General features: G+C 42.6%; 2 protein-coding genes across 4 annotated transcripts in view; one reads left to right on the forward strand and one right to left on the reverse strand.

The window, feature by feature from the left end:
- Positions 1–5,127, reverse strand: part of Shld2 (shieldin complex subunit 2) — a 74,730-nt gene extending 69,603 nt beyond the window's left edge. For all 3 annotated transcript variants that reach the window (XM_029468998.2, XM_085828545.1, XM_029468995.2), the window contains exons 1-2: positions 4,692–5,127; positions 3,520–3,574 (exon numbers count right to left, since the gene is read on the reverse strand). The gene's annotated coding sequence lies outside the window, so the exon portion shown is untranslated. The remainder of the gene's footprint in view (positions 1–3,519; positions 3,575–4,691) is intronic.
- Positions 5,128–5,279: 152 nt separating this feature from the next.
- The window catches only part of Glud1 (glutamate dehydrogenase 1), a 32,984-nt gene continuing 12,222 nt past the window's right edge, over positions 5,280–26,041 (forward strand). Inside the window, exons 1-5 of the mRNA XM_021182449.3 lie at positions 5,280–5,868; positions 14,385–14,465; positions 16,251–16,306; positions 18,683–18,746; positions 22,397–22,491. Coding sequence (XP_021038108.1) covers positions 5,424–5,868; positions 14,385–14,465; positions 16,251–16,306; positions 18,683–18,746; positions 22,397–22,491 — 741 coding nt within the window. The 5' untranslated portion in view covers positions 5,280–5,423. The remainder of the gene's footprint in view (positions 5,869–14,384; positions 14,466–16,250; positions 16,307–18,682; positions 18,747–22,396; positions 22,492–26,041) is intronic.

The following is a 26,041-nucleotide window of genomic DNA, read 5'->3' on the forward strand; positions in this document are numbered from 1 at the left end:
ACATATTACCGTAGTCTTTATGATTTTCAGTTCTTCTCATGATATTAAAGAGCTCGCGGTTTGAAATATGCTCACCAGTTCTATAACTGTACAGAATTTCTGGGTTCCATTCTCTTATAAGTTTTGAGAACTGTCCCCAAATTGATTTATAGATTCAACATAATCATCAAAATTCTGAATTCGTTACAAAGATCAGCAAGATCTTAAAATTTATATGGAAATTCAAGTGGCATAGAACCAATCACAAAAAAAGAACAAGGTTGGAATATAAAACAAAGCTATAATGAAAGGAGAAAGGAAAAGAGAGAGAGATCAAGAAAGAAAGGGAGGAAGGGATAGAGAGAGGGGGAGGGAAAGAGAGAGGGAAGAAAGAAGACAGGAAGGGAGGGAGGGAAGGAGGAAGGGAGGGAGAGTGGGAGGGAGGGAGACACCTGTAAATCAAGCACTTGGAAGGTAAGGGCAGACCAGTCTCAGTCACACAGCAAGTTTGAGGCCAACCTGGGCTACATGAGACCTTGGCTCTAAACAAATGAAAAAGCTAGAATAATCAAAAAGTGTGGTGCTGATATAAAATGAATGAGGGCCAGAGAGGTGACTCAGTAGGTCAAGACACTTGTTGCCAAGTCTAATGGTCTGAATAGATCCTCAGTTCCAGAAAGAGAACCTACTCCGGAAACCTGTCCTCTGACCTCCACACATGTGCTGCAACAGCACACCTTGCCACATACAAGAATAAAGTTTTAATTAAAAGAATGGCCACATGGATAAATAAAATGATATAAACACGTTTAGTCAGTTTTATTTTCTACACAATAAGTTAAGACATATAAGTATATATATCATATTATATACACAAGATAACACTTAGAAAGGAAGGAAAGACTTGCAAACACATATCTAACAAAAAACTTAAAAGTCAGAGTACCAAAAGAATTCTCACAGTTCATTAGTGAAAGGGAACGAAGTGAGGTGGTAGATGCCTGTAATACCAACGGTTGCCAGAGATCAAGAGTACAAGGCCATCCTCAGCTACAGAGAGATTTGTGGCCAGACTACGCTACATGAGACCCTGCCTCAAAAAATAAATAAATAAAAGGACATTCCAGGGATCAAGGCCTATGCCTGTAAACTCAGTACTGAAAAGGCAAGACTGCCTACGATTGGGCTATGTAAGTTAATGGCTAAACCTAAGGTATAAAACAAGACAAGAAAGGGTGAGTGAGCCAGGCATGAGGGTGTATAATTTTGATTTCAGCACTCAGGAGGCAGAGACAGGTAGAGCTCCTTATGTTCAAGGCAAGACTGGTCTACAAAGTGAATTATAGGGCAGCCAGGGCGACACGACATGACAAGTATAAAAGACATATAAGCAAACTTTAAAAATGAGCAAAGGATCTAAAGACACATCCCTAAAGCAATGTACAATAAGAAGCCAACAGCAACAAGCTAACATCATCAGACTTCAAGGATAGGCAAGTGATTCCACTTAACACCCACTAGATGCTATAATCAAAAAGATAGAGGCACACTGGTGAGGAGAAATGGGAACCCATTTATAAGGACAACAGGTATTAAAATAGTTCAATCACTGTGGGAAACAATTTGATAGCCAGGTGATGGTGGCACACGCCTTTAATCCCAGGGCTCCAGAGACAGAGGCAGGTGAATTCAACACCAGCCTGGTCTACAGAGCTAATTCCAGGGCAGCAGAGCTACACAGAGAAACCTTGTCTTGAAGGGTGGGGGAAGAGTGACATTGTGGGTATAGCTCAGTAATAGATCATGAAAGAGAGAAGTACAACCAGGCAGTAAAGTGGAGAGTGACACGTGCTACATCAATGAATATACTTTTAAAACATGTTCAGTGAAAGAAGATAACCTCTAAAGATCATATACTGATTACATTTAAATAAAATGTACAGAATAGAAAACGTATACAGCCCTTCAAACTAAATAATTCATCCAATGATTTTTGCTCAGACATTTATATGATATGTATAAATTCCAGCTCTCTTCTAAAATCTTTTTTCAACTACTTGAAAGTACAAAAAAACACTACGAATCAAGAACAGAGCAAGATTGTAAAATAGCAAGGAAAAGTTGTATCAACCTCAAAGGCAGAAAACCAATCGGTCTTTGTTGAATGCCATCAAAGACTAAAATTCCTTTCAAGTTAAATTTTGGTCTCCTTTTGAAATGGAAATTACTATGAATAATTAAATTGTAATTTGGATATTATTTGTCTACTTTACACAGCAGTCATATGTAAAACTAAGTAGAGCAAATATATGCTTTTTGGATAAGCAAAGATAACAGAATTTTGGAGTCAGATATGAAGTCTGACTCTTTGCCCATTTATTAAATAGGGGAACATCAGCAATGTGCCCCCAAGCCTCAGGCTGTCCTTGTAAGTAAGGAGTCACAGTACCTCCTTCAGGAAGAAAGGAAAACTCCATCTGTGTTCTAAACAGGGGTTAAAGAGGTGGGCCTGGAGAAGTTCACTCTTTCTCTTGGGGGATGTGAGAGAGTTGGGGGAGGGTTCCTCACTATATAACCCAGGCTCCTCTCCAATCAGAGATCACCCTGACTCTGCCAAAGAGCACGGGCATGTGCTAACATACCTGCTCACTCTAATTTTTAAAACCTACCAATATATACTCTTTAGATTTTGTGTAACTTGCATGTAATGTTAAAACATTACTAAAATGTTTTAATAGGAGACTACATTCTCAGGTTCTCAGAGTTCTAAGTTTGTTTGCTTCCTCCCTTCCTCCCCTTAAGACAGTGTCCTTCTGGCTATTGAGTTCATTATGTGACATGAATGTTGTGGCCTAAATTCATAGCAATCCTCCTGCTTCAGCCTGATTCCTCCTGTGCTGAGAGACAGCACCATAGACCTTATCTATTTGTAACATACTAACACACAAGAGATATGAATTTAAAAAAAAAAATCATTTCTACAGTTGTATTTCTTCTCCCTTCGAAAAATGTCTTCAATTCAGGTAACTAAACCATAGAAAAAGTATTATTAAACTTTTTTTTGTTGTTTTTTGTTTGTTTGTTTGTTTTTTTCGAGACAGGGTTTCTCTGTGTAGCCCTGGCTGTCCTGGAACTCACTTTGTAGACCAGGCTGGCCTCGAACTCAGAAATCTGCCTGCCTCTGCCTCCCAAGTGCTGGGATGAAAGGCGTGCGCCACCACGCCCAGCTATTAAACATTTTTTAAGGCTATGACTATCAGTAAAGAAAATTGATATGGTAGTTTAACAGGCAATCCCACTGAGCTACACAGTGAGCTACAGACATGCCTGGCTATAATGTGAGACTCTTGCTTCAAAACAGCAACAATATATCAAAAGAAATGCTTCCATGTGCTCCCAGACACTAGTCAGGCTAATGCTTAAACCTCGGGATTTGGGAGTCTTATTCTTTTGAAACTAAGTTCTAGGTAGGATGTTTTGTTTTGTGTAATATAAAATCATAGAGTGATAATATTATCAAGTGGAAAGGAAATTCGGTACCTTAATCTTTTCACATCAAGCCAAAATCATGCTGCAGGCCGGAGAATCTTTTTTGCTAAAAAAAACACAATACAAATATAATGGTTATCATTTATTGTTTATTATTATGTATATAACTATATTTTTTATATCAACCACTGTTTACATTGATGTAATTAATATTAATATATAATAAATACAGTTAACGGTTAGCACTCAGCAAATAAGGTAAGATATAAGCCACACTGGGAAGGAAAGCTCAATATTGCTTTAGAGTTCGCTGAGGTAAATGAATGCAACTCAACTGGTCTAGGCTGTCACTTCACGTGTACAAAACATTTTAAGAACTAAGAATTTCTCTTCCATGCTGAGTAGATGAATAAAGTCATGTAAGAGATGAATAGTGTCACAAAGTCCAAGGGTTTACAAAATCGCCAAGGCACTCTGGGGTGATTTTACTAGTAATGTGGCACGTGATAGGTAGCTTGACTTAAAGGATGTTAGTGTGTGTGTGTGTGTGTGTGTGTGTGTTTTCAACTGGATTTTCTTGTAGCTTTGTTTGAGAAAAATGAGTATCTCATATAGCCCAGGCTGGAACCAAACTCTATCCTCCTGCCCCCACCTCTCAGATTCTGGGGTTCCCGGAGTGTAGCACTCAAGCCTAGCTACCATTGTGAAAATTATAATTTAGTAATCAGATTCTAGACCATTTAAATAATATGTGTAATATATATATACACACACACATATATATATAATATGTATGTGTGTGTGTGTGTGAGAATACACACACACACACACACACACACACACACACACACACACGATGTCACATTCCTTTAATCTAAGCACTCAGACAAGGGCAGACCGATCTCTGAGTTGTTCAAGGCCAGCCTGATCCATAACGTGAGTCGCAGAAATTAAATATATGTACTGAGACATTATATTTCTAGTTTACTTTAGGACATGATTCCAAAAGAGGGGCACACACTCAGTCAATGGTGGAGTTACAACTATGTGCGGGTGTGCTGACTCAAGCCTGTAATCCTAGCACTCGGGAGTGGGCTGGGGGAGCAGAAGCAGGCAAGGTCCCATGAGTTCTGGGCAAGCCTCGGCTACAGGGACCCTGACTTTTCAAAATAAAATAAAGTGGCACGCGAAAGAGTCAACAATGCTTTGCATAACTGTTTTACCTCAAAATCGCTGAAGCTGCCTACAACAAATTAAAACCTTGTGCAAAGTAAAGGCCAGTGGGGTCAGGGCCTCCCGCCAGTCCTGAGGCTTCTTGCTTTCCCGGTTCCTCAACAGTCGGATTCGGGATGAATCGGGATTTGCCCCGCGCCTCTTCGAAGGGCTTCGGCGCGGCGTCACTCTCCAGCCCGCAGCGCAGCGGATCCGCACACCGTTCGGGCCCAAGGCGGAAAGGAGGGGCCTGGTGACTCATGCGGCCGGGGCTGCTGGCCAGCCAGCGAGGCCTCCCTGCAGTCGGCTTCCACCTCCCAGGCCGCCGCGCGTGCACACGGGACCGACCTTCCGGGCTGCGTCCGCGTCCGACCGCTCTCAGGAGCCCAGGCCTCCGGGCCGCGGGCCGCGCGCGTCCACGCTAGCCCCGCCCCCGCCCGCGAGCATGCGCACCAAGCCCATCTGCAAGGGCGCGCCCCCCGCCGCCGCAGCCGCACGCGCCGCCGCCTGGAGGCCGGGCAAGGCCGCGGCGGAGGCGAGGCCCAGCGCCCTGGGCGGCGCGCGGCCGCCGAAGTCCGTCCTCCCGGTGGGGCGACAAGCGGCGCAGGGGAGGGGACAGCCAAACAAGCAGGAAGCCGCGGCTTAAAAGGGCAGCTCGCGCCCAGCCCTTCCTCCCCGCGGTCCAGGCCTGCGAGCTCCGGTCTTTACAGCTCCCGCCGCACTCGCCTCAGCCCGCCGCCGCCATGTACCGCCGTCTGGGCGAAGCGCTGCTGCTGTCCCGCGCCGGGCCCGCCGCCCTGGGCTCTGCGGCTGCAGACTCAGCCGCGCTGCTGGGCTGGGCCCGCGGACAGCCCTCCGCCGCCCCGCAACCCGGGCTCACGCCGGTCGCCCGGCGCCACTACAGCGAAGCGGCCGCCGACCGCGAAGACGACCCCAACTTCTTCAAGATGGTGGAGGGCTTCTTCGACCGCGGCGCCAGCATCGTAGAGGACAAGCTGGTGGAAGACCTGAAGACCCGGGAGAGCGAGGAGCAGAAGCGGAACCGGGTGCGCGGCATCCTGAGGATCATCAAGCCCTGCAACCATGTGTTGAGCCTCTCCTTCCCCATCCGGCGCGACGACGGCTCCTGGGAGGTCATCGAAGGCTACCGGGCCCAGCACAGCCAGCACCGCACGCCCTGCAAGGGAGGTGAGCGCCCTCCGGCCCCTTTCCGTCCTCCCTCCCCTCCAGACTCCCGTAGCCCGGGCCGCTACTCGGCCCAGCCCAGTTCTGCAGGCCGTGCCCCTCTTCGGGCTCCCCCGCCTCGGGTGTGGCAGCCTTAGAGGATACTGATTTTTTTTTCCGTCCTAAAACTACCACGTAATATGCCAGCCTTTTTACTGGGCAAGTCTTCACCCCAAGCCTCTGCTTGTGTTGATGCTGACTTAACTGAGGACACTACAGCTTTTCTTTAGCCTCGGTGCCTGTCATGTCATAGACCGTGAACCCTTAACGCCAGCAGCCGATGATACAAGAACAGAGAAAAATTATTTTCTTTCTGGAGTTGGAATCTTGAAAGTTTGATTAACCAGCGCAGCTTTCTAATCTTCTAAATTATGATAATTTTACACTGATGGCTTTTTGTGTTGTGCCTCTTTCCTCCCCTCGGAAAATGTAAAATATCGAGCAGAGTAAGGTCTCTGACAAACAGGGCCACCTGACATTAAATCTAAAGGGTGTAGACTACAGAACTGCCTGCCAGCCAATAGAATGAAATAGCCCTGGGGGTGTGTTCTTGTCCTGGCTAGTACCAGAATTGAGCCTAGGCAAAAGGTAGAGTCCTTAGGGAGTTGAATCAGTTAGATTTGGTAGTTACCAGGGTGTCCTGTGGTTTAAACTTTTGGGATGTGTGTAGATTGGCTTACAGACTTTTTTTAGGGAAGAAAAATGCATTTTTCATTTTCTCCCCGCTACAGTTCACAATCATACAGCGTTAAAGGTGCTTTTTTTAAAAAAAGACTATTGAAAGAAAAACCACCTTTTTTCTGTGGCTTAAACTTAATGTATTGAGTAGGAGTCTTGATGGAGGTTGAATTGGCAAGTGAGCACAGAGGTTAGACTAGAACAGTGATTCATTTCATTGCAACTTCATAACTGTAATTTTGCTACTGTTATGAATAGTTATGTAAATATCTAATAGGCAGGATATTTGATATGCAACCCCTGCAGGGGTTACGGGGGGGGGGGGGTGGGGGGGACCCACAGGTTGAGAATTGCAGGACTAGACCTTTGTCTGCCTCGGTTCTGTCCAGTAGTCTTTTTACTACCAGCTGACTAAAAACTATAGAAATATTTCTGAACTGGAAAAACTGGGACTGTGATGGTGTTCCCAGTGGTGGAACAAAGGTTGTGGCAAAAAGTTTAATGATTTACCAAATTCGCATTGGGTCTACCCACATCTAGGATCTCCCTTTGGAGCCTAATTGTCCCTTAGCCCTGTAATTCCCTCTGCTAGAAGCCATTGGAACCACTTTGACCTCTGATTTCCCATGCAGCTCAAAATTATATAAAAGGGGTAGTCATTCTCCTACACCTCACCTTCCTCCTTCTTCCCTCCCTCCCTCCCTCCCTCCCTCCCTCTCTCCAGCAAGCCAGGAACTCAAATTCTACCCCCCTCCAGAACAAACAAGGATGTCTGCCGAGCTAGAGGCATTGTATTGCAAATGCTAAACTGTCCATGTCTTTACCGAGGGTGTGTGTGCATCCTGTGATTTGGTGGGTTTTATTTTCCGTCTTGTTGCCCCTAGCTCTATAGTCATTAAAGCAGTTTGAGTTTGCCATAGTTTGTTATTTTAAGTGCTCTTGTCACAGGAGTTTTAATAGCAAAATATTGAACCTAGCAACAAATATCATCAGCCTTACCAGATCACAGTAGCCAAAGCACTTGCTCAAAGTGGAGTGAACAGAACAGAAATAGAGAAACTGGTTTGTAGTTGGTTAACAGTAACAGCATTGCATGATGATACAGCAAGATAAAGTAACGTTCTACAAAGTAAACCGTTACATTTATTTAACTTCACACTGCCTCTTCACCCCCTTACCCCCCGCCAGCCCCCTGCCCCATGCCTAAGTGAATTGTCTTCTCATAGTGTTTTGGGAGTTTTGTTCTTGATCCTCCTGCCTCATTGGCTCTCCCGGCTCTCCCAGTGTTTATTACGAGAGACCTCATCTGTTCCTTGACATCCCTTTCCCAGCCTTGAGCCCTCTCTATCTAACCTTTCCTCCACAGAGACCTTACACCTGAGTTTCCTAAAATAAAGCCCTCGAGGCTGAACCAGGTCTGGTGACTTGCTGCAATCCTAGCTCTGAGAGCTGAGCCACTCAGTTAGACCCTATCTCAAAAAACAGGAACAAATCCTGTACTGAATCAATACAGTAGTCTAATCTATAATGAAAGGAGATAGTTTAAAGTAAAGACCACCTGGAAGTGCTGGTGAGTACTTTATTTCAAGTAAATATTTAATAAAACTTGGTTTTGTGATTTTTTTTTTCCCTAAGTCGTATTTAACTGAGGCTACTAGATTTGCCTCTGGTAAGGATTTACAGAGGACCAGAGACTTAACTAAGAGCTGGAACTCAAGGCCTGGATTCTGTCAGTAGCCCGGTATGGCCGTATGCATACCTGATTTTCTGTAACACAGGAAAATCTGAAATTCAGTGCCAACCTGGACTACATAGATAAGATCCTGTCTCAAAAAAAACAAAAAATCTATTTTTGTAGCAAAGATGGATATTGTAATAAACAATTGATTTGACAAGATTTGTTCAAAGGTTCTGACATGTTTTCTTTTTATTTATTTATTTATTTATTTATTATATGTAAGTACATTGAAGCTGTCTTCAGACACTCCAGAAGAGGGAGTCAGATCTCGTTATGGATGGTTGTGAGCCACCATGTGGTTGCTGGGATTTGAACTCCGGACCTTCGGAAGAGCAGTCGGGTGCTCTTACCCACTGAGCCATCTCACCAGCCCTCTGACATGTTTTCAAACACAGCAGAGATAGTTCCCGGTGGACACGATATTCTGGGTACATCATCTGTCATCCAGTTGTTTGCTAGGGTAAATCTGTGTTTGAGGTGGCTGCCTTCCCTCACCACTCCATTTGTATGCATCTCTCCTGAAGCATCTGTTATTCTGAAGAGAACAACTTTCTCAACAGATTGTTCTATTAACAGTTTTAGTGTAAAGTTCTTAAAAGTCAGTGGAGGGGCTGGAGAGGCCACTCTGGTTTAGAGCATTAGCTGCTCTTACCTGGTTTGATTCCTAGCACTCGGTGGTGACGCAGAACCATCCATAACTCCAGTGCCAGTGGAGCTGTGCCTGCTCTGACCTCCTCAGGCACCGTGCACGCACATATGTATATGCATACAGGCAAAGCATTCAGACACATAGGGTGAAATGTTAAAAAGGTTTAGAAGGGAGCCGGGCGTGGTGGGCACGCCTTTCATCCCAGCACTCGGGAGCCAGAGGCAGGCGGATTTCTGAGTTCGAGGCCAGCCTGGTCTACACAGAGAAACCCTGTCTCGAAAAACCAAAAAGGGGGGGTTAGCAATCAACTGACTATAGGAGCCACTTTCTTTGTTTTCTATCTTGCCCCTCAGTGTCTTCATATCATATTTAGTTGAAGTTTTCCCGTTAATGGTTCTTTCTTCTGTGTTAGAACTTCCTCAAATCATTAGATGGGTATCTTGTGTAACTGTGTTTTGCTGCTACGAAATACAATACAAAAGTTAATTTGTTTTATAAGCCATATAATTCATAGATTCCTTAGCACTCAGCTGTGAAGTAGTGTTTGTAATACATTTTAGTTAAATGCAGAATTGTTTGCCTTTATACAGACATGTCATTTCATAAAAGCCATGTGTCCCCAGTCCTTATGGGCAAACAAATGAAGAGCTCTGAAACCTGCCGCAGTGTATGCTACAGATTTCCCTTCTCCCATTCTGTAAGCATTGACACTTAACTAGTTATGGGTGTCTCAGCACACCGTGTAGAATCTGCAAGTCATAATCGGAAACTAAGCACCAGTGCACATAACTTGAGGAAAGTAGGTAATGATTAATAGTCCCATAAAAGAACTGAACAGGTGAGATTTTTGGCTTAAGACCAGAAGAAATTGAATTTACCACTGTAATCATTTAAATTCTGAGAAAATCAGATTTTATCCACTAATGTTGCAGATGTTAAGAACAGAAGCAGAAAGGACTCTTAGTTTAATGTTCTGCTGGTCTTTAGAGATTTTCAGACCAGCCAGTGCTACACAGTGATCCTGGGTCCTCAAAAAGACAAAAGGTGAAATGATAATGAGAGGGTCAGAGAGCTAGCTGCATGGTAAGCTCATCTTTGTGCCTGGGGGATGGTGTGCCCCTAGCTCCTTGGGGAAGGAAACTCCCTTGTTGAATCCTTAGTTATATGTAAGGTATTTAAGTTCTATAAGGCATGATAGCATATTACTGAACCAGAGGAGGGACTGTAGAAACCACCAGTTTATATCCAAGTCAGACCCAGTCCTTGTAACTAATTTCTGAAAAGGGTGATCATGTGAGATTGTTGATCTTTTATTTAACCTGCGAGGTGGAAGCTTTCGATGGTTAGTGTTAGATGTGAATTAAGTGAGGGAATGCTGTCTCTGTGGGCAGAGAACTAAAAAAGGTGATGGACAGAGAGTTGGCCTGTTTCAGCTTTGTTGAATACGTAATGATAAACCTAATGGATTACAGAAAATCATCAGAACTAAGAATGAAGGTAATAGGAATGGAAAGGAAATGAGGCAAACTAAAGTATTTTGAAACAATGGTATTCTTCAGAGATATGGGATGAAGATGGGAAGGATCAGAGATAAAGTTTTCAGTCTAAGAGAGTGGGGGAAAAAATAACGCTACTAAGGACTGTAGACCCCATCTGAAAGCCGTTCAACAGCAGTCTAAATAGGAAATTCCAGGAGTAGGTCATTAATGATCTTAACTGGTGCAACGTTCTGGGAAGTGGTATAAAATTAAAGAATAAGAATAAAATAAAGGCTCAGGAGATGTCTCCACTATTAAGGGCACCTGTTCTTTCAGAGGACCCAGCTTCAGTTCTCAGCACACAGTGCTTTGTTTATTTGAAAAATAATAGTTTATACAGATATGTATATATGTACAAAAGATGTATAGTATTTAATGTATTATTGTGAATGCTTTAGATCATTCAGGAGATGTTTTAGGACAGGGTGTCGGTAATTCATCAGGTTGATCATGTAAATGTGTTTGCCGCCAAGCCTGCTGACCTGATTTCCATCCCTGGGATCCACCCAGTAGGAGAGAACTAGATTCAGTTGGTCCTCTGACTTCTGCACACAGTCCTCTCTTGGTTGTTACTTTCCTAGCCTCCCTTTCCTCTATGGTAATTCTGCCCTTATTCTCCGAAGACCCGTTGAAACTAGATAGCTTTAGTCCTTTGAACCTTTTCATAACGAGTTTGGATAGTTACTGTTGCCTTTTTGTCTTGTTAAATGTTGCCCAACTTCATGGGATATCAGGGGTACCTTTTTTTTTTTTTTTAACTATGTAGCCCAGACCGGCCTCATTTGCCTGTGTGCTAGAATTACAGTCATACACAGCCATGCCATAGCTAGGTCACCCAACTTTTTTTTTTTAAGATTTATTTATTATATGTAAGTACACTGTAGCTTTATTCAGACACCCCAGAAGAGGGCATCAGATCTCATTACAGATGGTTGTGAGCCATCATGTGGTTGCTAGGATTTGAATTCAGGACCTTCTGGAGAGCAGTCAGTGTTCTTAACCACTGAGCCATCTCTCCAGCCCAGTCACCCAACTTTATACTCAATAGTTTAGCATCAAACCTGTTGGGGTTGAAAGTATGACTATCAGAAGAAAAGAATATGTAAGTAATTCTTATTTAAAACTTAACAAGATCCTTTTTTTAATGCTTTTTTTTCTCTTTTCACTCCCATCTGTTGGAGTGATAAGGCAAGCTTTTATGCACAAGACTTAATTAATATAAGACTGCTATATTGTTGGTAGTTATAATGCATAGAGATTATTTGGAAAGATTTAAATACAGATTTAAATGACTGAGAATGCCTAGTCCCAAAGGGAAAAGGTGCTAATCAAGTGTCTTAAGTTGTAATCTTTTTAAAAAGTCATTTGTAAGACCTAATTTAAATTTTTAATGAAGAAGCTAAACTTTGTTTCCCAAGAAGCTTAAGTTTTTCTCTTCCAAGTGGGTTAGCAGTTCTTTTGTTTTGTTTTGTTTTGTTTTTCCGAGACAGGGTTTCTCTGTGTAGCCCTAGCCGACTGGAACTCACTTTGTAGACCAGGCTGGCCTTGACCTCAGAAATCCGCCTGCCTCTGCCTCCCAAGTGCTGGGATTAAAGGCATGCGCCACCACTGCCTGGCTTGTTAGTAGTTCTTAAAACCTATGTCTCCTGACTTCTTAGACAGGAGTCCTTGGCACCATAGAGTAAGTTCATTGGTTTTCTTCCTCCCTCCTTTTCTTTTGCTTTCTTTGCTAGGGATGAGGCCCAGAGCCTTACACGAGCCGTCTACCCCTGAGCTACAATCACAGCCTAGGACTCCTGTTTATTAAGTAGATAGTTTAGAACGACACTGGGATTTGAATTCTGGGTGAGTAAGCCATGCCTCATTAAGGAGATCCCAGTTCAAGTAATTTTTAAAAACATTTAAGTTTCCAAAAATGTTGAGTTACTAATTCATCATACAAAAGGATGGTAGCTAAGGAGTTTACGTGAATGTATGTTTGGTTTTGATTCAACTAGAAACAGGAAAATGTCAAGCAGTCAGTTGTGGCTTTCACTTAGTCTTTTTTCTAAGTAATGAGCTGGTGGTTTGTTTTCTCCATCACCATGGCAACCCCAGCTAGTTTTGAAGAGGTAGAAGATTTGGTTTACTTTGTTTTCATTTTTGTGAGACTTAATTTATTTTACATTTACTTTTTTTTAAGATTTATTTTTTATTATTATATATAAGTATACTGTAGCTGTCTTCAGATGCGCCAGAAGAGAGCGTCAGATCTCATTACAGATGGTTGTGAGCCACCATGTGGTTGCTGGGAGGGATTTGAACTCAGGACCTTCTAGAGAGCAGTCAGTGCTCTTAACCACTTAGCCACCTCTCCAGCCCCTTACATTTACCTATTATGTGAGGTTGGGGCGTGTGCGTGGGAGTTTTCTTCCTGGGGTTTACCTTGAGGTGTTGTGTTATCACTGTTGGGCCCAGTAGTCCAGTGGTTAGAGCCCCTGTGTACTATTGATTCTTTAGAAAGTTTGCAAAGAAAATCTCCTCACCCAGGTCACACAGCCTCATTACCTTCTGCTCCCTTCTTACCCTCTTGTCTGCTCCAGGTCTGATTCTGCTCTCCTGACAACCCCTCCCCTAGCTCACTCCAGTAGAAGTTTTTCATTAGTTCATAGTCTGCAGAAAAATGCCTGTGGTGTGACTAATATTTCCACATGGGTGTAGCTAGGGAAATTTTTTTCCACAAACAAAAAAGTTAATCTATTGGAAACATGTGTTTGGGTTTTTGTTTGCTTTGTTGTTTTTCAAGACAGTTTCACTATGTAGCCCTGGCTGTCCTAGAAGTCACTCTGTAGACCAGGCTGCCCTTGAACTCAAAGATCCTCCTGCCTCGTCTTCCTGAGTACTGGGATTAAAGGTGCATGCCACCACTAATATTTTTTTTTAAGATTTAGTTGTTTATTTTATGTGTGTGAGTGCATTGTTGATATCTTCAAGCACAGATGGTTGCTTGCCAGGAATTGACCTCAGGACCTTTGGAAGAGCAGTCAGTATTCTTAACCTCTGAGCCATCTCTCCAGCCCCCCACTAGTATTTTTTAACATTGAGTTTGTAGCTCCTCAGTGGAAACTTGTATTGTTATACTCTACATTTCTAGCTGTTATCTTTCCAGTAAGAGAACATTAATAATTTTTTATTTGGTATTGACTGATTTGTGTGTATGTTGGGTACCACAGCATATGTGTATCAGTTATCTACTACCAGATATGTCCCAGGAATTGAAGGCAAGTAATTAAGCTTAGTGGCTAGTATTGTCACCTGCTAAGTCATCTCACTGGCATGCATTTGTTTGTTTTTGCAGTGCTGGGTGTCAGGATGAGAGCCTTTTGAGTACTAGTTGTCTTTAAATATCTAAGCGTTCTTTATATATATATATATATATATATATATATATATATATATATATATATATATATAAAAGCTTTATTCAGACACACCAGAAGAAGGCATCTGATCACGGTACAGATGGTTCTGAGCCACCATGTGGTTGAACTCAGGACCTCTGGAAGAAGAGTCAGTATTCCTAACCACTGAGTCATCTCTCCAGCCCCACCCCCTTTTACCTTTTATGGTGTCCTTATACATAAAATACCTATAGCTCAGCACAGGGTTCAAGGCCAACCTGGTGTACAGAGCAAGTCCTAGGACAGCCAGGACTACACAGAGAAACCCTGTCTCATAAACTTTAAAAAGAAAAAAAGGTATTTCAGTTGTATATAGAAATAGCTTGTCTGTAAAATATAAGAGGTATGGCGTTTTCAATTTATAGCTATTTTGTTAACTTAGCAGAAGTTGTAGATGTAATTCTGTCTTCCCTCCTTTTTTAAATGAATCTCCCCAGGTATCCGTTACAGCACTGACGTGAGTGTGGATGAAGTAAAAGCACTGGCTTCCTTAATGACGTACAAGTGCGCTGTGGTCGGTGAGTGGCCGTCTCTGCTGATGCCTGACAACTCTTTGGGGAAATGTGGCTATGCACGGCTACTTTTTAAAATTCTTCTTATTACTGTGTTTATAATGATGTGTGTGGAAGTCAGAGGCAACACTGTAGAGGTGGTTCTTAATCAAACTTAGGTTGTCAAGTTTCTAAGACTGTTACCTGCTGAGCCAATTCATTGGCCCAATGGTTACTTTTAGTATGCTATAAAAATATTTAACAGGCCGGGCGATGGTGGCACACGCCTTTAATCCCAGCACTTGGGAGGCAGAGGCAGGTGGATCTCTGAGTTTGAGGCCAGCCTGGTCTACAGAGTGAGTTCCAGGACAACCAGCTCTATCTACACAGAGAAACCCTGTCTCGAAAAACAAAAAAACCAAAACAACAAAAAAATTTAACAATTGTTTTTGTTTTTTGAAAGAACTTCATTTGTTTGTTTGTTTATTGATAGTATCATATATATATAGCCCTGGCTGGCTTGAAACTCTATGACCAGTCTGGCATTGAACTCAGAGATCTTCCTGCCTCTGCCTCCGCCTCCCAAATGCTGGGTTTAAAGGTGTCTATCACCAAACCTGACCTGATTATTTTACTTTCTTTCATAGTCTTCTCCATTTCTGAATTATAACACATACATTTTGTTGCTTAGGATCTCTCTAAGGGCTATGGGAAGTATAAGACTGGTTTCCCTCCTTAATTGTGTGTTTGCATTATAGTTGTACGTTAGTATAGATTGTAACACATAGGTAATAGAATATATATCACCAAGGAGAACATGGTAATTAAAGAAATAAGAACTTTGTCATCATTTCCAAACTTACAACAGTGAAGTTTTTATAGAAGCTAACTGAATTTTCTTGAAGCATACACCCTTGTTTTAAATGTTCATCCATGGTCTAAATAAATCATAGTAGAAGGAAAGCAAATACAATATTCTCTTAGAAGTAGTAGAATACTGATTAAATGCAGTTAACACCTGGCTGGCATTATATATAATACCTGTTCAGTAAGACTTCATTTCAAGTTTAACATCTGTGTTTTCTTGTGATGCTGAGAATTAAATCCAGAGCATTTTTCATCCTAGGCAGGCACTCCACCAACTAAGCTACGGCTTCAGCACTGGCTTTAGTTTGGGAATTTTCTAGAATTAAAGCAGTCATGTAGCTAGGTGATGGTGGCTCACACCTTTAACCCCAGCACTCGGGTATAGGTTAGGTGGATCTGTGAGTTCCAGAACAGCCAGGACTACACAAAGAAACCCTGTCTTGAAATGATTCAGAATCTGGAACTATATGAGCACCAAAATAGTGCTCCAAGTAGAAAGCTCCATACCTGAACTTATGAGCTGAGCTATTGTCAAATCGTAGGTATCAGGCTGTGCGGTGGTAGCACACGCCTTCAATTCCAGTACTCTGCAGACAGAAGCAAGTCAGTCTGAGGTCGAGGCCAGCCTGGTCTAAAGAGAGATCCAGGACAGCCAGGGCTACACAGAGAAACCCTGTCTCAAAAAACAAACCAAAAATAAAATGTAGGCAACAGTAAACTGTCCTACATCATTACCAGTAGATTATGTACATAGGAAACATAAAATTCTTGTCTAGGGTTGGATTCCATCCTCCAGATAACTGACTGTGTATAGGTAAGGAAGAAGATGCAAGAATACTTCAGAAACATACTTGATGATATTTGCTCTCTCTGTATTGGCAGTATTTTCTGTTTTTATGTGTTTTTAGCTTTTATGGATCAATATCTTTCACTATTCTCTCTCAGATGTGCCGTTTGGAGGTGCTAAAGCAGGCGTTAAGATCAACCCCAAGAACTATACAGTAAGTATCCAGCTGGTGTTGTCCACATAGGGCCTAGAGTTGTGCTCCTCATGCCAGTGAGGTTAATGGTCCCATGGCTTTCCTGGAGGAACTGGAAAACAGATAATGATTGAATCCGTTGTAAATTACCTAATGTATTTTGCCATACTTGCTTGCTGTTGATGTCTGTGCTTCTCATGTTAATAGACATTTACATCCAATTTTTTTAATTTTTAAAAATTTTGATCTTAAGTTTTATGCCCAGCATGATGGCACACACTTTTAATCCAAGCACTTTTAATCCAAGCACTCAGGTGGCAGAGGCAGGCAGATGTCTGAGTTCAAGGATAGCTTGATCTACATAGTAAGTTCCAGAATAGCTAGGGCTACCAGAGAAGCCCTGTCTTGGAAAACTAAAAATTAAAAAAATGAGTAAAATTTTGATCTTAAGTTTTAATACCAAGGTTTTATTCTAGCAACAAATAACTTATCTAGTAAAGATCATGTTTATTCTGTTAGTTCCAAGTTAGTTAAAACTGGTTGCTACAGTAGTTAGCTGTGTGGTTTCATTCTCTGAAATTCACCATTTGATGACTCCTTGAACACACTGTCACCCATACTTGGGTGTCTTGTTTATCTCTGTAACCCTTTCAAGAAGCCCACACCCACGCACTTGGATGTGTCTTCTCTTTTTTAACTGCCGGTCTCTTAACCCTTATGCCTATATTAAGCATCTGTGTTAAACCCCAGCTCTGTCTCACTTTTTGCATGTGATCTTGTTTTGTTTTTGAGATAGGGATTCACTACATAACCCAGATTGACCTCATTCTCTGCAGTCCTCCTGAGACGTGGGGTTACAGGCATAGTCACCACACCCATGTTAAAACTTAACACTTAACCCATGGAGTCTGTCTTAGGGTTTTATTGCTATGAAGAGACACCATGACCCCAGCAGCTTTTATAAAGGAAGACATTTAATTGGGCTAGCTAACAGTTTCAGTGGTTTAGTCCATTGTCATCATGGCAGAAAGCATGGCAGCATGCAGGCAGACATGGTGCTGGAGAAGGAGCTGAGAGGTCTACATCCTGATTCACAGTCAGCAGGAGACTGCCACACTAGGCCCAGCTTGAACATAGAAGACTTCAAACCCCGCCTCCATAGTGACACACTTCCTCCAACAAGGCCACACCTCTGTAATAGTGCCATTCCCTATGGGCCAAGCATTCAAACACATGAGTCTATAGGGGCCATCCCTATTGAGACCACCTCAGGATCTATATAGTTATAACTGTTTTGTGTGAGTGTATGAGAGAGAGAGAGAGAGCGCGCGATAGAAACCGAAAAGAGGGGGGATTGAGGATGTTATTACTCTGAAGCCCTGGCTGACCTGGGACTTAGTAAATATACCTTAGGATGGCTTCTTTTACCTCCTAGGTACTGGGATTGCAGGACGCACTGTCATGTTCTGCATTATGCACACACACATACACATTTTAGACAAAGTTTCCTTTTATAGCCTATACCTATATAGCCTTATTTGTCTACACATTCTTTTGCCTCGGTGTTCCCAGTGATGGAATTACAAACACCATGTTTGGCAGGTGTAGGTGGATCTCTGAGTTCGTGGCCAGTATAGACTAGATAGCAAGTTCAAGGCCAGCCAGTAAGGCTCCCTCAGTCATGCCTTCACTGAACCAAGACTCTAGTCCTCACATGCTAGGCAGATACTCTCCCGTTGAGCTGTATCTCCCCAACCCTCTCTTTACTTTTTATATTGAAACGGAGCTTCACGGGGTTGCCTTGAATTCTCTGAAGTCCAAGCAGGCCTTTTGAAATCTTTTTTTATTTCATTATTTTTTTTAACCAGGCAGTGGTGGTACATGCCTTTAATCCTAGGATTTAGGAAGCTGAGGTAGGCAGATCTCTGAGTTCCAGGACAGTCAGGACTAGAAAGAGAAACTCTGTCTCAAAAAACAAACCAAAAAAAGAAAGAAAGAAAAATCATTTTTTCTTTATACTGGGGTTATTGACCTAGGTTTTCTTTACCACACTGAGATACATAGTTCCAGGTCTGCCTAGTCTGCTACATAGTAAAACCAAGGTCAAAAAAGTAACTAGAAGTGCCTGCTCCACAGGTGGTACTGGGAGTGTCTTCCCACCGGGGAGTGGGGGAGAAGGGGGTGGCGCAGGCCTTTAATCCCAGCACTTGGGAGGCAAAGGCAGGTGGATTTCTGAGTTCGAGGCCAGCCTGGTCTACAGAGTGAGTTCCAGGACAGCCAGGGCTACACAGAGAAACCCTGTCTCAAAAAACAAACAAACAAAAAAATAAATCCTCTTTCCATTTGATCTTTATATCAAAAATGTGTTTCTCTTTGTGTTTGTTTGTCTCTCTGTAGGATAATGAATTAGAAAAAATTACACGGAGGTTCACTATGGAGCTGGCCAAGAAGGGTTTTATTGGTATGTATTGCCCTATGTGTTTCTGTATAGAGTGAAACACCTACAAAGTAACGGTCTTGATGAAACTGCTTTTATAAACCTTAGGTATAGTTGTCCTTTCCCTTCTAGAAATCAGGTTTTATTATAGATCTCATAGACACATCTTAGCTTGTTTTTAACAAGTTCAGGTTCTCGCTGCAGTGTGGAACAAGGACACTAAGGAGAGATCTTTCCTGCCTTGTTCATACCCTGTTCTGAAGCATGGAAAGGGATGTGACTACTAAATACTGGCTTTATAACAGTATTTTTAAGATGTGAGAAATCTGATGTCATTTGAAGCTAGTGGTTTTAATGTGTATTAGCTGTTCCTTACCTCACTGGAGGTGGTGGTGAGGCTGATGTCATAAACTCGTTACTCCATTCTCCTTCATTCTCTGAGGAATGCTCGGGTCAGTTAGAGGAGCTTTTGTGAGCGTGCTCCATTTCTAAGGACACTTCACCTGCTTGATTATCTTATTGCCTTGTATGTGTGTTGCTAAGTTCTTTGTGAGATAGGAATGTTTCTTGTGCTGTATAGTTGTTTACTCTTCAGTTTCTAAGTAGTTTTGTCTTAATAGTTCCTGTCTACAGGCTTCTGGTTAACTTAAGTAAGTAAGGTTACTCAGTAGGATGGTCAAGGGAAACTGGCTGGGATCGGGTTGGGCACAGCATCCTCTTAACTCTGCTTTCCTATGCCTGAGAGTTCCCTCCGTGTTCCCTCCATGAATGACAAGCTCCTATGCAATTAAGCTGCATATTGAAACTTGCTCTGTTGTTAGGAAGTAAGGTATGAAATAAATGAATGAATACAGGAGAGAGTATAGGAAAAGCTCAACTGTTACAAGATTTTGTCTGAAGTCCTTAGGGTTCTTGACCGGTTTCATATGATCACTACTATGGATTTTACCTGTGCCGCATTGCCCAGAGACAGTCTGCCAACAGAAGTTAATGAGCACCTCACTCTTGCCTACAGGGGTGCTTTCTGATTTCAAGATGGTGAATTCCCATTCCAGCCTTGGTGATGCCTTTGTGGTTATTTGAATTGCACGTTTGCTCTTAGCCTAAAATCTTAGTTATATTTTATCCTTGAGTTTTTCAGATTTCATGCAGTCATATTTATCGCCATATTTTCATACTTTTTTTTCCAGCGTAGTTGTAAGTCATGAAAGTTCCAAAAGTGACTCACTGGAACTCTGAAGGACGCAGAATAATTTAAGTCTGAGTAATTTGGCCCATTTGCTTGTAGAAGGCAAACTGAAAGCTTATCTCTTGTCTTCTCACTTCCCTTTCTACAGGGTTCACCATCAGACTTGAGTCTGAATTCTTACGCTATTAGCCCTGGGAGTTTAGGGTCAGATATGGGTGGAGTGGGATAGAGGAGGAAAAGTAAGATTTTGATAGGAATTGTGTTGAATATAGAGGGCATGGAGGGGGGGCATATTTACCAAATTAAACCTAACCCATAAACATGGACATCTTTCTGCTTATTGGGCTTATTTTCTTCATACTTCTCAATACTAGAGACAACTACATAGTCCTTTTGATGCTATTATAAGGGATAATGATATACTGGGGGTTATTTTTGAGTTTTGTTAGCATACTTAGTAATTTCTATAATCAAACCCATATGGGCAAGATGTTGCATATTTAATACAGTGTGTTGTCCCTATGCAAAAGGAAATAAATGAAGTTTAACATTTGTAGACCAGCATGGCTATTGTTTCTTACAGTATCAACTTAAACTTAGATATTGCTTTTTCCCTTTACAATTATTGTGTGTCCAGACTTGGCAATAAAGTAATACCAGTCTCACAGAACAAATTGAAAAATACTCCCTCTTCAGATTCTTGGAAAAGCCTAGAAATGTTTGTGTGTATGTGAGTGAGTGTGTGTGTGTGTGTCTGTGTGTGTGTGGTACCTATCGACTGTAACTTTGCCCTGCAGGTTTCTCCTATTCCTTTGTCTCCATACAGCAGAACTACCCTAACCTCAACCCCACCCTTATGTGCATGTCCTGTTAGAATTCCTTAGTGCAGAGATTGCTTGTAATCTCTACATCCTGTAGCTTGATCCTGTGGGAACATAGTAGGAGATCAGTCTTACCCTCAGCCTGTCAGGCTAATTTTTCATGGATTTCCCCTTGCTCCCCTTGTTTAACTTGTGAAATGCAAGCTTATCCGCCAACAGTCATGTCTTTGTGGTTTTCATTATGTCTTTTTGATTGACAAGCTGCTTACCTCAGACTTACCAGTTCATATTTATTGTTTTGAAGCAGGTAATGTTACTCCATAGATATTTCTAAACAGATCTTATAGCAATTTGTCCTTAGCTTAGGAAATAAATATGTATTGTAAATTGGCAAAATTGTGCTAACCTGTAGCCCAAGCATATCACTTTGAAAAATAGAAAGTTTGCAAACCAGACAAATAGACTCTTTTTATCAGTGGATGAGGCTAGCAAGTCTTTCCTTCAGATCAGAGTTCTATATGGAAATCAGGGTTGTGGAGGTTAACCATTCTGAGATTGAAAGGTGCCTAAAATACAGAGACAAGGATGTGGAGAGACAGACTTAATGGGGCCATAAAACATGAACCTTGACTTAAAGGTTTATAGAAAATTACAATGCAAAATTGCAGGAACATAGTAAACAAGTCATTGATACCTATCTTACTCTAACTGTATACATGTATATAAATATATATAGAGAGAGAGAAAGAGGGACAGAGACATGTACGTGCAAAGGGTAGAGAGGAAAGGAAAAAGGGTATAGAGTTTTGTGTAAGTAAAAACATGTGACTATATGAAACCTGCCTTTTCCACATAGTGAATTTGATGATAATTCCAAGACATTAAATCAATATTTTTAATGGCTATTTAGTACTTCTTTGTGTAGCTATGCCAAGTCTTACTTACTAGCATCTTTGTTTCGGTTTTGAGAGCATTCTACATAGTTTTCCCTTTACAGTGGAGTGAGCTTCACTGCATGCGTAGTTCACCGTACCCAGCGGTGTTAGAAGCAACACAGGTACCATTATTACCCAGGAGCCATTGTTATTCTCAGCCTTGCTTTGTAGTTTGCTGTGCTCTAAAGAAACTAAATGCTGCACCTGACAGACACTGGCTAATAGTCAGAAGTGCTCCATGAGGGAAAGTGTCACACCTGCTTCAGCAGTGTCACCTCCTCATCCCTTCCTATTTAGTGAGAAGACCTCAGCCAACAGGGAGCTAACTCTTCCTGCCTATCTATCAGTGACCAGGATGGCCCTGTTACAGTGCTCAAATGATACAGTATCTCTAATTATAGTTCAGAACACTGAAGTCTGAGAGGTCAAACTTTTGCCGGCATCATACCCTGAAAGCCCAGGAGTAACTTGAATCTATTGTCTGTAGTAACTTCCAGATACAGCAGAGTAAATTCTAACAGAAGAAATAGTGATATAACATTGTGTGTACAAGTTTCATAGAAAAGAGACATTTAATGAATACTTTTATAATTTCAGTTTGTTATACCAAAATGAAATATAAAGTTTTCTAGCTACAGTGACATTGTTCTCTTAGAATTGCAAGCATCTTTATGTTTGGGATAAGTTTATCTTAAAAACTGGCACACTGCCCTTTCCCTGTGCTCCCAGGTCCTGGCATTGATGTGCCTGCCCCAGACATGAGCACGGGTGAGCGGGAGATGTCCTGGATCGCTGACACCTATGCCAGCACCATAGGGCACTATGTGAGTATCCACTGAAACCCAAGGCTTCCTGCATTGCTGTCCACAGAAGTAATGAGTCATCTGATTTAATGAGAAGTTGGTAATCACTGGGTTCATCTCCCTCTATATACATTTGGTATGCGTATTACTTGCCCCCTGTGTTCTGAACGGTAAGCATGGTGAGCATGAACTGGGTTTTGCTCAGACCCTTAGCATCAGCTCACTTGTTAGGGCAATAGATGGTACATTCAGTTCTGCCTTCCCCTCAAAAGTGCTTTCACTGAAAGAGGAGCTAAGACACATGAGCTAAGGTATGGAAATGGTGTAACATAAAGATAGACTTCTGAGTTCTTAAAGAAGGCCTTTTTGAAGGGATATTTGGGCTGGACCTGTAAAATCTGGTTGAATGTCAACATCTGGAGCTTTGGGGGCTAAGAGGAAGAGAACAGCTGAGATTGCAGGTAAGACATGCATGTGTAAAGGTGACGGAAGAGAGGTAAGTGAACACACAGATGTCAGGTCCTAGTGTGGGCTTACTTGACAGGGAAGAGACTGCTATGACAAATCCCGCAGGAAGAGTAGCTGTTTGTGTGACCCCAGCCCTATCTTCACAGTGCCGGAACCCAGGGTGTAGAGAACAGCTTCATTTCTGAAAGCTGTGGAACCTTGGGAAACAATGTCCATAAACTAAGAAGGGAAGCGATGGTTATTCTCCCTTCCCTCCTCCAGACAGGGTTTCTCTGTACAGCCCTGGCTGTCCTGGAACTAGCTCTGTAGACCAGACTGGCCTCAAAATCACAGAGATCTGCCTGCCTCTGCCTCCTGAGTGCTGGGATTAAAGGCGTTCCCAGCTTATTTATTTTTGAGAGGGAAGAAACAGAGAGAACACAACATAGAGTTGGGTGGATGGGTTAGAAAGGGATTTGGGGGTCCATGGTGGCGCCCACCTTTAATCCCAGCACTCTGGAGGCAGAGGGAGATGGGACTTGAGTTCAAGGCCAGCCCAGTCTACAGAGTTCTAAGACATCCAGGACTATAGAGAGAGCCCCTGTCTCAGGAAACTTTTCATTTACACTAAGTAGAAATCAGGTGCACACTACAAATGGCATAACTGTGGAAGCTGTTTCAAAACTATAGAAAAGGAAAGCAGTGCCTGCCCAGAACCATTGGAAGTATGGTCTGAGCTCTGAAAGACTGCTGGTGGGGAGAAGAGGGAGGGAGGGAGGCAAAAAGAAGTACTAGAAAGTCCTAAAGTACAGAAAACAGTGAACTTGAAATGCAGGGGGGTCAGTGTTACACAGTCATTAGGAGAGGAGGGTGGGACAAAAGACTAAAGAGCTCCTGCCAGGTCACTGCCTGTTAAGGACAGCCAAGACATCAAGCTTTGTCCTGAAAAATGGAGAAGCCATGAGGAGCTTATAATGAGTGTTTCACTGTGTATAGCGGAGATGGAATTGGTCAGGGCTAGATAGAGGATCCCAAACAGCAGGCGTGTGAAAGAGGGAATGGGACATGAAGCAAAGCCTCCAGCTAAGAAGAGTACCATTGAAGAGAAGCAAAGGGAGACGGGCTGAACGGTGTCTGCTGCCTGGGAGAAGAGTCTTGTTTGGCTGTTAGTTAGCTGGATATGTGCTACAGAATCATTGGTGTGCAAGGCAGGCTGTGCAGGAGAAATACAGTCCTTCCAGGGAGTAAGAGGCTGGGTAGTCAAGGAGGGGTCTTTCCAGGGCCCTACTGGGAAGCTAGGCTTTGGAGGAGAGGCACATTTCCTGAGCGGTGTTACACACTGGCTTGGACCACAGGCAGTCCTGCTCCCTCGCCCACCAGCTTTGAGTTGAGTCTCTGCCTTAGCTTCCTCGTATGTAAGAAAACAATATCTTCTTCCCAAGACTGTTAGGATGAAGGAAAGAAGGAAGGATTAAATAGAATAATGTACTGAGAACAATCCACAGCCCTTATTAAGTACCAAAAAAAAAGGTCTTCTGTCTGAAGTGAGATGCAGCAGTGTTAGGTGTGGCCTGCCACACTCATAGCTTTTTTTAATGAAACAAAATTTTGCTAAATAGCCCAATTCAGGCAGAAAATTAGAACTATCCTGCTTCAGGCTCCCAAAGAGCTGAGTTTGACCTTCACTGTCACATCTGACTTTGTACCTACCGCCTTTTATGCTGAGAAAGCACTAGCTGAGCTCTTGCTCTTGAGCTGGCCTCTGCGCTGACCACTGCAAGCTGGTAGGCAGTGCGTAGTTACTCTTGATTCCTACACAGTTGTGGCAGCATGAAGTTTTATGAGGCTCTGCCAAAGAAACCTTGGATGCTTCTGTCCTTAACTGATAGGAAATCCAAAGACCGAAACCAAGGTTAAAAGAAGTTAGCACTACCGGTCATCTAACCGTCCTGGCAATATAGTGTTGGGGATATGATCCCGTATCTCCATTAGGTATGCTAGGGAGGCAGTTGGCGCCAGGCCTGACCTCACACAGTATTTCCTTCAGCCCCAGCCAGCATTTGTATTTCCACAATTTAGAACCATTTGGCACCAAGTTTGCAATTTTGTGTTGATGGTGTTAATTATTCATGAAAGAGAACTGTGGGAAAACTACTAAGGGCTTTTACTAGATTGCCTAATTTTCAAACGTGCTTTCATTCTTTTTGTTGGTAAGTATGCAACTAATACAATTCCAAGTTCTCTCTGTAAAAAATGTAAATTCATGTTAAATAATAGGAATAAAAGCCAGGTGACTTCTAGGTAGGGTGTAATATGAAGTTGATCACTTTATTGCAGTGGACAACTTAATTCACTTAGCAGGCATATTTTGTCACTGGTTTAACATTATCGTTTTAGGTATGAGCATACTTCCTCTCGTTTCTTCTGTTCAGTGATGTGTCTGTTTCACAGAGGTCTGCTTGCTGTGTTTATAGTGTGCTCCGAAGCCCTTTTTTTCCGCTTTTGTGTGTGTATGTGTGTGTGTGACCCAAGGTCACCACTGTCCTCTGCAGCTGCTGTCCTCCTTACTTCTAAGGCAGGAGCTTGCTGAAGCTGGAGCTCAGTGCTGTGGCTACACTGGCCGGCCAGCAAGCCCAGGGGCACTCATGCTTACACAGCCAGGGCTTGTCCAAGTGAGCCCTTTGCCTGGGTGCCAGGGACCCTGGTTTTCTAACCATGCCTCTTTGTAAGCAAAAAGACGTGCATAGCCTTAATTGAAAGATGATAAAAAGGCAGGCGGTAAGATTGAAATCACCCCTCCATCCACTTTGCAGATCTATTTATTTCTGCGGGCAGTAGTGGCGCATGCCTTTAATCCCAGCACTTGGGAGGCAGAGGCAGGAGGATTTCTGACTTCAAGGATAGCTGGTCTACAGAGTGAGTTCCAGGACAGCCAGGGCTATATATATAGAGAAACCCTGTCTCGAAGAAAGAAAAAATAAAAAAGATTTATTTATTCCATGTATGTGAGTAATGCACTGTTGCTCTCTTCAGATACACGAGAAGAGGGTGTCAGATCTCATTACAGATGGTTGTGAGCCACCATGTGGTTGCTGGGAATTGAACTCGGGACCTCTGGAAAAGC

This window comes from Mus caroli, unplaced genomic scaffold (assembly GCF_978045245.1).
Source record: "Mus caroli unplaced genomic scaffold, Mus_caroli_1 scaffold_12, whole genome shotgun sequence".
Classification (NCBI taxonomy): domain Eukaryota; kingdom Metazoa; phylum Chordata; class Mammalia; order Rodentia; family Muridae; genus Mus; species Mus caroli.